General features: G+C 37.0%; 1 protein-coding gene across 13 annotated transcripts in view; it reads left to right on the top strand.

Moving 5' to 3' along the window:
* Positions 1 to 6,918: 6,918 nt before the first annotated feature.
* Positions 6,919 to 17,280, top strand: part of eif4g1a (eukaryotic translation initiation factor 4 gamma, 1a) — a 28,089-nt gene continuing 17,727 nt past the window's right edge. For 3 of the 13 annotated variants that reach the window (XM_052547320.1, XM_052547321.1, XM_052547318.1), the window contains exons 1-6: positions 6,982 to 7,398; positions 13,934 to 14,013; positions 14,177 to 14,295; positions 14,382 to 14,465; positions 14,642 to 14,674; positions 16,526 to 16,546. In XM_052547320.1, coding sequence (XP_052403280.1) covers positions 14,221 to 14,295; positions 14,382 to 14,465; positions 14,642 to 14,674; positions 16,526 to 16,546 — 213 coding nt within the window. In that variant the 5' untranslated portion in view covers positions 6,982 to 7,398; positions 13,934 to 14,013; positions 14,177 to 14,220. Of the gene's footprint in view, positions 7,399 to 13,933; positions 14,014 to 14,176; positions 14,296 to 14,381; positions 14,466 to 14,641; positions 14,675 to 16,525; positions 16,547 to 17,280 lie in introns of all 13 variants that reach the window. The other 10 variants (XM_052547332.1, XM_052547331.1, XM_052547327.1 and 7 more) reach the window with 8 other exon arrangements.

The following is a 17,280-nucleotide window of genomic DNA, read 5'->3' as shown; positions in this document are numbered from 1 at the left end:
TGCTGACCCCTGGGGCATCAACAGTGTAGGTGACTTTGTTTCTTCATAAGAACACAAACCAAGATTTTTAACTCAAATCATTGCAGTATGTCAGTCATATAATGTAAGTAAATTGGAATCAGGCTTTGAGAGTAAAAAAAAAAAAACATACACAAGCAAAACCAAATTAAACCCTGCAGCTCGTGACGATATATTGATGTGTACACAAAACGATCGGTCTGTGCGATCTGTCCTGAGTGCATTCTCAACAGCCTCTGTGTGATGAGTCTTCTTATTGCTTTACAGCGGATTGCAGACTTCCGTCTGTGCATTACTGCCACCTATCTCTCAAGTGGACCACTGACACTCTATCTACAACCTCAGTTAGGAGTGTCAATCACTTCCTCCTTTTCCAAAGCCTCTGAATAAAGCTGTGTGATGTGGATATTTACAGGTGTTCCTAAGAGCCCCTTCTCTAATGCACCACCTAGCTTGATAAACCTCTTCTCAAAGACTTACTGTTTGTCAATTTTATTTGGGTAACACACATATTCTGAATGCATTCGGCAGAATTTGAACGAGCCATTTTAATCTAGATTAATCTAGTTTAATTTCAAGATCACAGTGAGATTAATCTAGATTAAAAAAATTAATCTATGCCCACAACTAATATATATATATATATATATATATATATATATATATATATATATATATATATATATATATATATATATATATATATATATATATATATATATATATATATATATATGCTTTTACTACTAATATTAGCTGTTTATAAAAACATTTTTTTCCATCTTTATACAATTTTATTATGATCCAACTAAGCACACTTACAGTCTTTCCTCAAATCATGTCAAGAACGCAGGACAATTTATTACAGGCATCTAAACAGAACATCAAGAAATTAAATATTTCTTAAATATTTAATAGCATTTTAAATGAAGGAACATTTATTCATTAAATTATTTATTCATTCATTTTCAGAGACAAATGGTTTTGTTTTTTTGTATCAGTGAGTGTGGAGTTCTGTCCCAACCCCTATAACCAAACAAACAAACCTACCCATTCTGCTTTACTACTTGCACTGACCAAACATAAAATGTTCAAATGCCCAGCAAATAAAATATGAATAAGATCTAAATTATGCATCTAATCTGAGCACTAAACCACAGATTTATGTTTAATTGAATTCTGGTCATGCAGATGACATTTTAAATAACCCAACCATCTATTTATGAAAATGTATTTTTTTTTTTATATAAATCTTCATTGGACAATTTGTAAATTGTTTATATGGTTTTGCTTAAACTTTTAATTCATTATTTGTCTCTTTAACACAATGCTCTTTAATGCACGACTACATTTAAACTTCTGCAACAAAAGCTGTGATAAAAGTCGCTGCTCAAATAGTCAGGTCAGTCAATCACAGGATTTGGACACAGGGCAACTGCCAGCTCTACTTATGCTTAGGAATGTATAATCAAAACAGAGAGATCTCACACTCATTAATTGGTCAGCATAGATCACTCTGTATCTGGTATTAGTGTCACTGCACTATAAAGCTCAGATCCTAGAAAGTGCTCAAGTATGCTACTGAGGTGGTTACATAAAGGAGCTGGACTTCAGTCACCTCTGTTCATTCAGTCCTCCACCGTTTTAGCTGTTGCAGAATTAGCATGTTTTCCAGCACAAAGTTCAACATCTATTTCAGAGGATTCCAGAAACATTTGTTATAAACATCTGTTTGAAGCCCACCTGTTATCTCATTCAGATAGCAGAGTGTCTGAGATCAGAGTTCATGTGACAGACAGTTGAAACTTGTAAAGTAAATGGATAGACACTGAGTTATAGTTTGAATACAATGGTTCTTGTATAAAACTTTTTTGGCCTTGGTCATCTCTAGGAAGAGTCCTGGTTGTTTCAAACTTCTTTCATAAGGAAAATGGAGGCTAAATGCTTATATGAACCTTCAATGCAGCAGATTTGTTTCTGAACCCTTCTGAACCCAGTTCTGTGTCTTGTTCTGTGGCAGTTCTTTGATATTTGCTCTGATATCCATTTTCAGTTGTTAACCCTTTCATTGAGTCTTTCCAAAACATACCCGTTCAATTTAATTTGACATACATTAACTCCAAGTGAAGTGTAGTAACAATTACAAGAGATTTAAACGATCCTGAGCATAATTTCAAGTGTCCCAGAAAATGTTTTATCAAATGTTTTTTTTCCGTCACACTTTATTTTAAGGCCCAATTCTTGCTTTTAACAAACTATTAACTTCAACTTTTTTCTCAATAAAATCCTAATTTGCTGCTTATTATTAGTCAGTAAGATAGCAGTTTAGGTGTGGGGTAAGATTAGGGATGTAGAACATGGTCATGCAGAATATGTGCTTTAGAAGTACTAATAAACAGCCAATATGTTAATAATATGCTTGTTAATAGCAACTAGCTAATAGTAAGAATTGGTCCCTTTACTAAACTGTTACCTGTTTTTCTAGATGGAAGACTGACACTAAAAATGTATTTGGATAGTACAAATGGTGTGCAAAATAATGAATCAGTCAAAAATCCACCCCATTGGACAATTCTCTGGATTTTGAATGCAGACCATGTTTGGCTCGCACTACCTCGACACACACTTTGATGCTTATGCAAACAGCAACAGAGATCAGGACTAAGTGCCACAGGGACTTTATCTTAACTATAAGATTCTGAGTTAAATTTCCAGTTGCACAAAACACAATTTTAATATAACTGTATTTTCTTGTAACTAAAATAAATAAATAAATAAAAATAAAATAAATGTCTGTCTGGGGCAAATTTTATGTTAATACTTTAGATGAAAGAACAAAGAGTTTTGCATAAATAAACCCCTAATTGGTATTGGGTAGAGATATGCTTGTTAATAGCTAATTAGCTAATAACTAATTAAACTAATAACTACTAATAAACTAATAATACTACTAACTAATAAACAGCCAATATGTTAGTAATATGCATGCTAATAAGCAACTAATTATGTTAAGTGTTAACTAATTTTCTAGGTGAATGTACAGTATAATAGTACTTTTCTATTATTAATTTATACACAAAGAAAGCGAATGGTAAATAAATGTTTGAATTTATCATTAACTTCTCCAGGGAATTTCCATAATAGAAAATAGCTCCTTTCGCAAAATATGAACTGCCACATAGCCTGCAAAAGCAAATATTGAGAAATCCTGAGCAAATGATGAAGCCCACTACCACTAGTGCTTCCAGAGCTCCTGTAAAAAGCCTTGTCTCTCCTGTCTCCACCTGCCAAAAATCCTAATATGAACATCCTGCTCATCTCGTTGCTGGGGTGCCTTTGGTAATTGCCATGTTTGATATTTTTGACATTTTCTTCTTCAATGCTTTTTTAATCATTGTGATCAAGCGAATGATTAACTATTACTGTGTCTTTTTCTTTGCAGGTGTGGCAGTGTGGCATTACCCTCAGTCAGCACACAAGTCACAGATTGAGCTGTTGAAATGCCAACACCTTGCCACCAAATCTCCAGAGCTTGAGTATCTCAAATCTTCAGTAACTGAGTGCATGACAAGCATCAAGGTAATAAATCAGGCTCATTACTTTACCTCACACACACTTTTTGGTTTAGTCTAAATAAAGTTTTTATAAATTGTTAAAATAGACAAGATTTGATTTAGGATTTCTGAGTAATGTCATTTTTTTATATAAAAAAAAAAAAATAATGATGTTACATTATTTCTTATATATTCTCGTTTACTTATTTTTCCTTATTTTTCTCCTAATAAAACATTGGAAGATGCATCATTCGGCACATGATTAAACGGTCTCTAAATATCTTTCAATCCATCAGTCAGGGGTTTCTGACAGATGTGTTACTGATTCTCTTCACCTTCTTTCTTCTCCACTTCTTCTCGAGAATGCTGTTATGCTGTGGCTGTGGTAAAGAAGGACGCTGACTTTACCATCAATGATCTCAATGGAAAGACTTCATGCCACAGTTGTTCTCAAAGGTCTGGATGCTGGAATATATCCACTGGTTGCACAAAATAAGATTCCTTCGGATGATCCAGATGACATCGCTCTTGAGAAGCTCATTTTTTCACAAGCTTGCAGAGAATGGCTTACCAAGCTGCCCCTGTGACATTTTAAGGGGAACTTATTATAATATTAACACCCTTAATTTTTACATTTTCACCCACAGTGGCAATGGCAAATGTTTGAGCAAAGCATGCTAACTGTTCTGTCTTAGGCTGCACTGACGACCACAGAACACTGTTAAGAGTCCCAGCCTCAGAGGAGACAGGAGAGCAGTGGATTTTTTATGCATTTACTGCATATTATGCTGCTGCATACAATTTCTTTCGCAGCTGTTTACCTATACAGACTTTATCAACTGTTTTTGTAACTTATGTGTTATTAACATAAGCTTGTGTGTGCGCAATGAGACATGAAAGAGAGCTAAGTTTAGTACTCACATGCTGTGTGTCAGCCGCTTTCTTCTTCTTCTTCTTCTTCTTCTTCTTCTTCTTCTTCTTCTTCTTCTGGTGTATTATGGCGGTTTGACATTCCAACAAAAAAATCTGGAGTGTGCTTAGATTTGGAAGAAAAGACTGAGGAAAAAGAGATGAAATTAAAAACTAGTTCTACCCATTATTCCTGTGTTTTTCAGGTATTTAAATAATATTTAATGTACTCTTGATTGCCTTGATCCTATTTCCTAACAATACTTAGAGAAATATTATCAACTCCCAGCCTTCCTAATTCTTGAATTAAAGGGTTGTTCACCCAGAAATGAAAATTCTGTCATTAATTTCTCACCCTTGTGTCGTTTCAAAGCAGTAAGAAATATTTCAAAATATTTTTTAATTTATATCTTATATATTTATATCAGAAACGTAGCAAGGCCATCTGGAAAATAGTCCATGGACATCAGTGATTCAATCGTAATTTCACGCAGCTACAAGAATAGGTAACACTTTAGAATAAGGTTCCATTAGTTAATGTTAGTTAACTACTTTCGTTAACATGAACTAAGCAAGAACAATCCTTCTACAGCATTTATAAGTCTTAGTTCATGTTAATTTCAACATTTACTAATGCATTATTTAAATCAAAAGTTGTGCTTGTTAACATTAGTTAATGCACTGTGAATTACCATGAACTAACAATGAATAACTGTATTTTCATTAACTAACATTAACGAAGATGAATAAATACAGTAATAAATGTATTATTCATTGTTTGTTCATGTTAATTAAAACATTAACTAACATTAACTAATGGAACCTTATTCTAAAGTGTTACCCAACAATACTTTTTGTGCACAAAGAAAACAGTAATACTATAATTTATTCAACAAATCTTCTTCGCGAGTTACCGTCTTTCACCATTTTGGAGAGTATCCCAGAACGTAATCAACATAATCATCATTGTTTACATTAACCATGTGCGGGATTATGATTACGTTTCCTCTAAAAAAAAAATTATTCAGCGTGAAGCCTCTCCTCCACTGACATCCATAAAACAGCCTCTGCTCTCCTGTCCCATGTACTGCCAGAACGGAAGTGTTAGCATTAGCCGTTGCACTTTTTTGGCTAAAGATTGCAGGCTTGCCTTTCTAGTGGCTTTGGCCTTAGTAATCCTAAAGACATTGATTAGCTTGTTCAGGTGTTTGATTAGGGTTTGAGCTAAACTCTACAGGACAGCGGGACTCCAGGACCGACTTTGCCTATCCCTGCTCCAGACATTTGATTGGACTGACAAATGTGGTTCTCTATCAAAAATCGTTGGTTACTTTCTACCAGTGAACTCTTTGATGTTATTATTACTGAATATCGACTCTACGGCTTTGTCCCAAATCGGACCCTAAATCCTTGCGGTCTTCCAAATTTGGACAAACATGTAAATTGAAGGACTAGAGTGCCTGAGGACTATTCAAAGTATCAAAGTATCAATCAAATGTATGCATTTAAGACCTGAATACAGAGTGAACACAGTTGACTTCTCCACTGCCTCCCCACCCCCTGTGTATGCTTTGACATATAAGTGTGACATACCATAAAACATTTGATCATTTGTGTGTGTGTGTGTGTGTGTGTGTGTGTAATTGTTTATGCTACATTTTGTGGGCCGAATGTCCCCATAGGGATTGTAAAATTACATGTATTATTTTTTGACATTGTGGGGACAATAGGGCGGTTCCCACAAGGAAAAGAAATCATACAAATAGTAAATGATGTTTATCTGAAAGTGTAAAAATTCAAACAGGTTTTCTGTCAGAGGTAGGTTTAGGGTTAGGGGATCCCCTAGGGGATTAGGGGATAATGTTTGGTCAGTATGAAAGTAATAGAAGTCTATGGAAAGTCCCCACAATTCACATAAACAAACGTGTGTGTGTGTGTGTGTGTGTGTGTGTGTGTATGTGTGTGTGTTTACCTGCTGTATAATATGTGCCCTTTTGAAAAGAGACTGCAGGGTTAAGTGGGGTGGGAGAGGGATTCAAATAATAAAATAATCACATTATATATATTATGTTCACGTCATAATTTATGTTGTATTTAATGTTATTTTATTATTATAATTGACTTAGATTAAAAATAGCATATGGTATTACATTTCATATTTCCTCAAATAAAAAAATGGATAGACAAAGACAGATTCATAGATAGATAGATAGATAGATAGATAGATAGATAGATAGATAGATAGATAGATAGATAGATAGATAGATAGAATGACAGAGAGTTTGAATGCCGTACTGATTTATGATCGTTTTATATCTCGTTTTATATATATTTATTATATCTTACAGCATTCACTGATTTAATTTTGTGAATATGTTTCACAAAATAAATTAACATTCATAATCTGTATAAGTGGAGGAGACTTTTATTTGTTTGTACCCTTTGCGAATGACCCCGCTGCGCTCAGGTTGATTAACCCGGAAGTACCCACGCGGCTCATGAGCACTCCGTCCGGTTCTGCGGGCTCAAGGGGAGAAGCGCAGAAGCACCATGGCTCTGTTCTAATCGCGTTTATTAAGAGAAGTGTGATCAACTTACCGGCAATCCGTCACCATCCGCGCCTTAAACATGGACCTCCAGTCAAGAGGCTTGTCCTTGGGGCATCAACTCTGTCAGTAGTAACATCTGGAAACCGTATTTATTAGTTTTCCCCCCATACTGTCACTTTTTGTCGCCTTTGCACGCTACATGGGATTTAAACCTAAAGTGTCAGCAGCTAGCCAACACTTCTCATTTGATTAACCCAAATATCCCCGTGGAAACCAAGACGTCCTCTGTTAGTAACAAAAAAACAAACTTTCAAGAAACACGTTGACGAAGTCTTGTCCTCAAGTTTTCCCGTTGGTCCGCGGCGCGGGTGAGTAACGTTAATCCTACCGTGTGTGCTAACTCTGATAGCCGCGTCTAAACCGATCATCGCAGGGGCCAAGCGGGCCTAGATTGATCCTCGCGACGGGTTTAATGTTTAAGTGTGTTCACCTATCAAACATTTTCTTCGTAAAATGCTTTTCTTTTAACTTGTCACTGATTGTTTCCCTTCCTGGTATGCCGGGTATGTGTTTCTGAGGCTTTATTTCCCAGCACTCCGCTTGTTTTCAGTTTCACACATTCATATTGCTTATATATGGGTGTCGGTCCTCTGAAATTTAGGGAACATATAAACTCGGCACGGTTTTGTCCCGTTAAGGTTTCCACGGCTTGTCGAGCGTGGATGGCTTGTTCTCTGCGATTTGAGGAGCATTTGTGACCGTTAAATGTCTCGTGACGCGTTGAAGGAATGTCGGCACGCGGACGCTGTAAGAAGTTTGAACGAATTCTTTCCTCAACAAAATCAACCTTGCCGATGTTTTACATACGATACTGTAAAAGAACCAGAGAGTCGATCTCACTGACCGGCTTTCATTCACCATGTCATTGATTTATAGAAGGGGTAACGTTAGCTAATTAGCTAGTGCGGTGAAATCGACACTTCCCTTCACATTTGCTGTGGGCCCGGCTTGATTTTATAGTTTTCTCAGATGGTTGCCGAGATGGGTTTTCGTCAGAGGGCGTGTGGGGGTCGTTAAATCTTGGTTTGGGAATAAAACGATGTTGTTATGGTATGAAAAGTGGAATTGATCGGAACGTGTCAGTGCCATATGGAGGCTAGCGCAGTTAGCCACACCGGCTGAGCATCATGGCTGCGCTGTGACACGTCTGTAGGAGCGGAGCGCTGCTTTCCTCACTTCTGGGAGCCCAGCGTGCACAAAACTCGACATTGGAAAATACTACCCTAGTGGTTTCTTTTTTTCAGCTCTACCTATGTGTTTTGGAATGAGTTAAAAGCTATTTGAATGTTGGAGTTTCAGTAAATGAAAGATTTGAAGACAGCCTGCTTGGTTAAAATATTTCGTTGTTGCTCTTTCATATGAATAACATCTAATTTTGTGTTATGCAAAAGAAAGTAATAATGGGAGCAACATGAGGGCGAGTAAATGACAGTTTTTGTATTTGAATGTGAAATGTCTCTGTGACAATTATTAAAGGTAATGGTTGTTGCAGAGAGCATATGTGTGTGTATGTGTATATATATATAAATATATGCAATTTATGTACTTATTTAATATTTAAATTGAGGAAATAATTATATGGTTTGATACCAATTATGTAAGACAATAAAATAAAATAAAAATTAATACATTATTGAAAATCCAGCTACATGGTGCCTGAGATTAAAAACATTTCCTTGCTATACGTTTTTTATAATTGATATAGTGAAAACTATTATGATAAAATAATTATGCTAGAATAGTTTATCCATTTATAATCCATTTATAAAAACTGTATAGTCTTGTCAATTTGTCATGCATACGATGATAGCTCTGAAGTAAACTAACATAAAACATAACCTGTTCAAGTAATGTTCAAAGAATAAGATGCTATGGCTACTTATCCTGTAATCGATTCTCCGTTTTTAGACCCAAACTCTGAGTTTAAACAGTTTTTTCCTGCCATTAGTTTAAATGATTACAAATAAATTTTTAGTGCTCATACATTTTTCACAGAAATAGCGCAGCCTCTGGACAAGGATGAAATGTTCACACATATTTAGAGTACCTATGTCCGAGCATGCCATAAAATGGAGTATACATGGTAGGTTGATCGTTTAACCTCTAAAAAAAAAAAAACTATTTTGTGCCTAAAGCCATTTTATGTGTATGCAAGGGACAGCGTGTACAGTGCATGTGACTTGAATTTTGTCATCAGAATAGTATGTGGACCACCTGATTTTTTCCATTTTTATTTTGCACATGAGCATTTAATTATTTTTGCTGTAATCAGTTGTTCCACAAGTTTGGACCTAGGGTTGTCAGAAGTAGTGACTTCGGTACCAAAATTTAAAAAAATGTGATCATACCAGCATTTCCCTCGGAAATTGAGTGCTGTTGCGTGGATTCTTAAACACTGCTGAGTGGCCATGTTGTGCATGCACTCAAAAGATATGTCTGTCATTGCTACAATAATCATCGCTTCATGATCTTCACCAAGCATTTACACAGTTACACGGGACTGTTTGAAATTTGCATCTATCAGTGGATCACTAAAGCCCCTTTCACACTGCACGTCGGACCCGGCATATTGCCAGAACATTGCCGGGTCGCCATCTGTGTGAAAGCAACCACGTCCCGTGATTGATTCCCGCATTGAACCCGGGTCGGGGACCTAGTAACATTGCCGGGTTCAACCCGGGACGAGCCCTGTGTGAACAAAAGCCAGATCTAATGCAGTGTCGAAGTGATGACCTGCGTCATAGCGTGACTCTTTTACCGGCTGTTTTGAAGGAAGATCAACGTTTGCGACGAAAAATATGTGCAAACTGTAATGAAGCAGAGATCAGTTTGTTCCTCACTTTCCGCGCTGACGCCGAGATTGTCTGCTTGCTTCAGTGAAAGTATAACGTGCCTTACGTTTTCGACTCGTACATTACATGTCATGCCCTGATGTCATTACGGGATCTTTACAGGTTGTGTGTGAAAGCACGCACATATCCCGGGTCATCACTGGCAGTGTGAAAGTGCAAAATCTAGCAACCCGGGAAGAAATTTCTGGAACACTTTACCTGTGTATTTGCCGGAATGGCAGTGTGAAAGGGGCTTATTATATCTGCTGATGATGAATCCGTTGATGTACGCAGCTTTCAAACACTCCCATGTGTGAACAATCTATGCAAGCGCTTTGTGTAGAGTGTGAAGCGATGATTATTGTAGCCTATCACAGACATGTCTGTGGAGCGTGTGCACACAATGACCGTTCATTTGTGTTTAAGAATTTGCTCAATCACACTCAGAATTCCCACACGAAATACTGCTATGGTCACAGTTTTAACATTTAGGTAACAAAGTCGGTACTTTTGACAAACCCTAGATGCAACACTGTCCTGGGCCATTGTTTCAAAGTAGAAAACAAAACTAAAGAGACGGAACAACAAAGTAAGTACATTAAGAGGGTATGGGATAGCTCAGCTTTGGTTTAAAAGTTTGCAAATATTTATCAGCCATAACTGCGATTTAATGTGTGACCAGGCTTTATGATGGTTAGGGATGCAACAATTAACCATGAGCCGGATGAAAATCGATTAAAACGTGATGATTCAAATCAGTTGAGATGTTAAACAAGTAACGATTCATTTAGGTGTAGTAGTTTATATGAATGCATGTCTGAGGGAACTCGCTGTCTTTAGACAAGTTTAGTTTTTTTCATCTTGCATCTGTATGATGCTTATGATATTAAGGTTCATAAGTGAATCTTGGCTTTGTTTACAATGGAAACTAAAGAAACGCTTAAAGCACCACCTGCTGGCAGAAAGTGAATCTGCGTCTCATTCAGCTTGTCCGTTGTTTCATACAGATATTTTTATGTATAGTTTCACAAAACTGAAGTCAAACCATTCTGTTTTTACTTCAGAATTTCTAAATACAATCTAATTTAGATTAAAAACTGCTCATGTTGCATGTATGCAGCATCTTTTTTTGAATCATGACTAAAATACAGTGGTTGCCTCATTTTAAATGGGAAGAGCAAAGACAGCCTTGTTTATATGAAGATATTTATTTTATTTGTTACTTATTTGATTTAGGTCTCGTTTTAATATTTAAATTTAGTGTTATTTACATTCTACTTAAAATTTGTCATTTAGCAGACACTTTTATCCAAAGAGACTTGAGGACAATAGAAGCAATAAAAACCAGCAAAAGAGTGCTATATTAGTATGTTATTTGTTATATTTCAGTTTCACAAAGAATTGTACAGCATTTTAAGCAATAATAAAAGGACATTTAATTCATAATTTGTTTTAAATATTTTGTTTAAAAACAAATCAAATCGTGAAATCAAAATCATGAATTGAATTGTGAGTTAAGTTTTGTCTGGTCCGTTTTCTGTTTATTTCTTATTTTTATAATCCTACATCTTGTAAAGCTCTTCGGTCAGCCTGGTGGCTGTTATAAATGTGCTAAACAAATAAAGTGAACTTGAACTAATGGGGAAGAATGACACTGGACATGGATGAAGCTTTTAGGAGTGCATGTCAACTGCCTGCATTTGTGCACGACATCAAACAGGGTATACTTTGAAAGTGTTCGACTGTACGCATATGCTAGTTGGCTTAAGTGCCCTCAAACCTAGGGATGGATTTTTATATTGCGTGCTGAACAAGTAGTGCTAGGTGCTATAACCAAAAATGTTTATCAGTATTTTTCTAAATTATACCAGTTTCATGGTTTTATCAAATTATTGCCCAGTCCTACTAAATAGTTACTAAACGCTACCCATTAATATGTGTTTTACGTCTCATTTATAATCGCCACATCGTCTGATAAAATCAGCATGCATCTACTGTATACTAAAGAGCAGCTATGTGGTGGATTTGGCTATTTTATTTTTTTGTCTCGTGCAGCGCACAGCCTGTGAGTAACAAAAAAAAAAAACTGTGCTCATATTTATAATTCCAAACAGTCGGTTAGCTACAGGTGTTTGGAAACGAAGTTTTGTATTGAACTGACGAGTCTGCTGCGTTACAGCTAACTGAATGTGCTGCTTCACTGCCGCTCACTGCACAGAACAGACGGCGAGAAAAGTCAGACCTCACGCTAACGGGATAGTACTGGAGAAATCTTCCAAATAATTGAAAGCTAAGGTTTATTTGCACTTGTGTGTTTTTGTGTTTGTCGCACTTGTGAGAGACGTGGGAGCTGATGGCAGGAGGCGGTGGATATTTCTAGCGTCACTCTGGATAAGTTCTTCTGTGTCATCACGTTCTACTAGTTTCTACAGCTTCAGCTTTGTAACTTTCGTGCATAGTAACACGTACAGCTGTGCTCTTAACACAGTACAACAGTGAAAAGGGACCCCTCTCAAACAGTGTCGTGTTCCCAATGTTATTTAAATGCGTATTTGGTATGAACCGGTATACCGCTCGGCACTATGTACAAGCCTGTGGATTTGTATGAGTTTATGCATGTCTTGCCTGTTCTCCCAAATGCATTGATCCTATCTCTACAACTAGAGCCTGGTGTTCCCTCCCCCCAGCACCCCACACACACTTCATCTGGATGTCATGGATGGCTGGGTATTGGGCTATATTGAACACGTGCGTGGCCTACCCTCCCCCCTCGTGCCATAAACATCCCATGTTTGGCTCATTCATCTCTAGGTTTTGTATGTCCTACTTTATTTACACCCATGAGACCAATGCCTTTCTGACCCGTTGTGCCCCTTTTTTCCTTTTTGAGAAATAAATATGTAAATGTAGTTTTGCCTTGGTGGTCTGTCAAGGCTCATGTTCCCCACGTGTTTCAGTTCCCCAGCATCGCTCACCTCCCCCATCTGCCCTTTCCTGGAAAGTCAGGTCTTTTTGAGAGGGTCTTAGGGTGTTTATTGGTTGCCATCTGTCGGGATCAAAAACATAGAGCTGGATGGCAAGTCCTGTCCTTTTGTGTGAGGGTCACAGGTTGCATACAGACATTCCCAGAAAGAAGAGCCTACATTTCTATAACCCATGGTCTGAGCTCTCCTTTCTCAACTCAGCTGAGAGATTGACTTTCCAGATTTTCTCAGCAGTGGAAGTCCTCATATTTGGGTTAACTTGAGCAGTGAATGGGAGAGTACCTATATATATTTTGCATTCCAATTTGCTCAAACAGCAAAAGCAAAACTCAATGATAGTGTTTTCCTGGCTTTCAATAAAAGGAAAAAAATTGAGACTGATAATGGCAGTCAGAAGAGAGAACGATGTCAAATTTATCGTCCCTCCAATAGACGCTGCATTAGAAACACCCTTGCATAAGCAGTAGCTTTTTATTGTTTGTTTTGTTTTTTGTAACATGATGCAAAGGTGAACTAATGCAAAGAAAAGTGTTATACATGTGCATTAAAAAAATACAAATATGGAAAAACTTGATGTAGAATGCTGATGACTGTTAAACGGGTCTTGTGAAAAGGGTCCATTGTGTTAAATGCCCATTCTGGCTCTGTGTGTTTGAGATCTGAAGGGTGTGGTGTGGTCTTATCTCAGCTGACACTAGTAGACCCCCACCCATTCTTTACTTGCTCGCAGAGAGAATTCATTCACTCATTTCTGTGAGTGTAATCATGAGCGCAACAGTGTATGTTGCTGCAGCGTAATTTTGTTTTTTTGTTTTTTTGCATATGCATACAATGTACTTATTCACAGGATGGATCGTCTTGTTGTTCCTACATACAGAACTTGACTAAGAGATCTGATTTTGGTAGTTATATGAGCATTCCTACCCTGTCAACTGATAGATTAATTTAATTTGTTAATCTAGGTTTTTGTTATCTTTGCTTTTTTTCTCATTGCAATAGCAATCTAATTGCCTTTTATTTCTCTCTAGGGTGAATTGCGAACACACTACACAAGAACTCACCCTGAGGGCTTTTCGATACCCCAGAGATTCATAATACTAATTTAGAGGTATGATTTTTACAAATTATGTAAGAGACATTATTGTATACGTCACTTACATTTTGATTAGTTGGCATTTATAAAGCTCAATCTGTTTATTTTTTTCAAAACATTGTTGGTTGTGTCTGATTGTTAATTCAAAAATTCAAATCATGTTTTCCTGATTCACTAGTTTGGTAGGCAAGTGTGAGGCCCACTCATGCAGAACCACAGGAAATGAATAAACCACCTCAACCTATAACAGGACCCCCTTCCGTTTCCCTCCCCTCCACCTCGCCAGGACTGACACAGGTGAAAGCAGAATCGGGGAAACCTACAGTAGTGATGAGGAATATTTGGGTCATGTTTAACTATCTTTGTTTCCATTTGTTCCGCAGGCTACCTATCCCCCAGGTCAGCCTCCCTCTGTTGTTTTTCCCGGGCCATCTCCACAAATGAACACTGCACAGCAACCCAGACAGGTACACCATCTTCAAGCTATGAAACTCTCCACCACCGACAAAGCTTTCAGTATGTTTTGTGGCTAAGCTAGATGTCCTAATTCGTGCTTGTGTTTGAGGAAAAACTGCACGTGTGGCAGAATCCGCCTCCTTTTTGCATCTCAACTTTGACCTTTTACTCTTTACTTTCCTCCCAGTTTGCACCAGGGCCTCGTGCTTTGCACCAACAGGTACTACCAATTTTCATAAACTGGAGGCTGCTTGATTTCCAAAGTCCTCTGTCTGTACCTCTTCCCCCACCCTCCCCAACCACCACCACCACCACCACACAGACACACACACACAAAACTAGTCCGTAATAAACTACAGGTTTTCTTGCATTTAGGTGCTGCTTTTGCTGGGGTTCATTGTGTATTCATTGCCATTTCCAATAGTGCTGGGAATCCATATGTTTAAAGAATCCCGTTCTAATTCGATTTAATTTTTTACCAAAAGCACTTGACGTTTAAATACTTTTATTTACTTATTGCAACAAACCGGTTCCTGGTGTACCTTGATGAGTAATCGCTTCATTTATTTAAATTAAAAACAACATCATTTATTTTGAGTTAAAGTTGAAGTTAGAAAGGGATGACGTACCCCAGACCGTCCCTTAGGTTTATTCTGTGTCATTAAGACTGTTTCAAACCAATCAGTCTTTCTGATTGATTCTTTGAGTTACTGCTGTTACTAAATGCATTCTGTTGCATGCAACCAAGTTACTTTTGCATTCAATCAAATAATCCACAGGTAATTGGATTGATAGGTGATTCGGACTGAAAAGCCTTCTTATAAAAACCAAGCAGAATGAAATTTTAGTCTGGTTGAAAGGGGTGGTGTAGACCTGAACTAAACCGATCAGTGTGAAAGTGTGGAATGTAAACCCTTCCCAAATTCGTATGCACATGTTTATATCTTACAAACTAATGTATTTAATATTTACTTCTGACATTGACTCTTCTTCAGCTGTTTTTTTTTTTTACACGCCATCAAGGCAAAAACAGTTATACTTGCTGTGGCTCTACAATTATACGATTTTATGTAATCTTTTCTACGTGTATTTGAGATTTTAAATCATGACAATGGATTAAAAAATAAATGTGTAAAATAAACATACTTGTACTTCAGTTGACGCGATTTCTGGGAAGTTTGTGCTTTGGGAATCGTATTTTTCAAATAAAGCCAAGGTAACGCTAATTTTAACACCCATACAGCACACAGAGAAAATAGGCAATGGGCAAATGCATAAAGCACAGCATAATTTAAAATCACAACTTTAAAGCATTCAGTTCACACAGACTGACCATCACATAGAGAACGTGCTCATGCTGGATAAAAATGCACACTTCAAGATATCACAGCTGGATTCGAAAGTTGCAAGGTTTTTTAAATTGTTCATTAGCCATTCAAAGATTTTCTTAATGCATACGGCAAATGAGAAATTATTATAATTTTTGCCTTTTTCTATTACTAATAATATAAAAGCAATCATAATACTTTTTGTATAAATTAATTCCTTTGTTTAACCATTGCATCTGATCATTAGACTGACTTCTATCCAAATTAGAACTGTTAACGAGGACCGTGGGGAGAATCTGCCTTTCTCAGTGCCATCAAAATAAAAGTCCTGCCTCAAACACATCGACCAAACAGAAAAACTAATCGGCAGATATTTGAAAAATGCCAGATATCGCCCGATATATCCGCTTTGGCGATATATCAGTTGACCACTAAAAAAGAATGCATGTTTGACAATTGTTAACAGAACTGAACCTTCCAAATATAATTATTAAAAAAAAAAAAAAATGCATGTGTTTTAATAGCCATTTTGAGTCTCATCGTTTCACACCATGGCCAACTTGTTCCCTGTGTGCTGCCTGTGATATTTGTTGTACTTTCACTGTATTTCTCAGGCTGTTCTTAACTGCATGCTAGAAGCTTGCTTTCACTGCTGAAGTCTAATGTTTATTGCTGCTTCTTGTCTGTTTTTCTCTTATGCCTTCTCTCCACTCTATTTCTTCTGCCATTTTGTGTGGCTGAAGGGTGGATTCAGGGCACTGCAGGTAACTGGCCCTCTTACAGCCAACGTAATTAGACAGTCCAGACTTGTCATATTTGTATGTCAAAATGTACATGAGCATTATTAAGAAAGCAAGTTACATGTTATACTTACGAAGTTTGTACAATCAGACTAGAAATGTAAGAAAATGGGGTCATTTTGACTTTATGAGAAGGACCACAAAGGAAAAGTTTTTTCATAATTATTGCTGTGAACCGGTGGCATGTTAGGAAAAAGTGCAGTCTCACTAGGCGTTGTCACACTTCTGCCCTTCTGTTTTTAATTATAATGAGCATCAGTTATGTTAATGTAAACTATATTTGTCCTCATTCATGAAACATTCGTTAATTTGGCAGGTAAAACAGACCTTTTTAAAAACTCCTCCGGATTCACAAACGCTTCGTATACATCACATTTGATAGTTAAACGTATGTTAATGAATTAAAATCTTTAAAACGTGCATGATCATTCACAATTAGCATAATCCCTGTTGCATTTACCCGAAGCTAAACAGTTATCACCTCTCATAAAATATTATGATGGCAGTGCATCAAAATTCAGTCTCGTCAGTTTGCTAAAAAGACTGAACGATTTACGCACCATTTACAAATTGTAAGGAGCAGGTCTAAACATTTTGAAAATACGAACACTTTCATGAATCTATAGGTTTACATCAGAACGGCTTTACAAATGATTTACACAAATTTGCTCTGCTTGCGTTTCACGTCAGAGGCTATT

This window comes from Carassius gibelio, chromosome B2 (genome assembly GCF_023724105.1).
Source record: "Carassius gibelio isolate Cgi1373 ecotype wild population from Czech Republic chromosome B2, carGib1.2-hapl.c, whole genome shotgun sequence".
NCBI lineage: Eukaryota > Metazoa > Chordata > Actinopteri > Cypriniformes > Cyprinidae > Carassius > Carassius gibelio.
The sequence above is the reverse complement of the archived record's forward strand: the minus strand, read 5'-3'. Positions and strand labels throughout refer to the sequence as shown.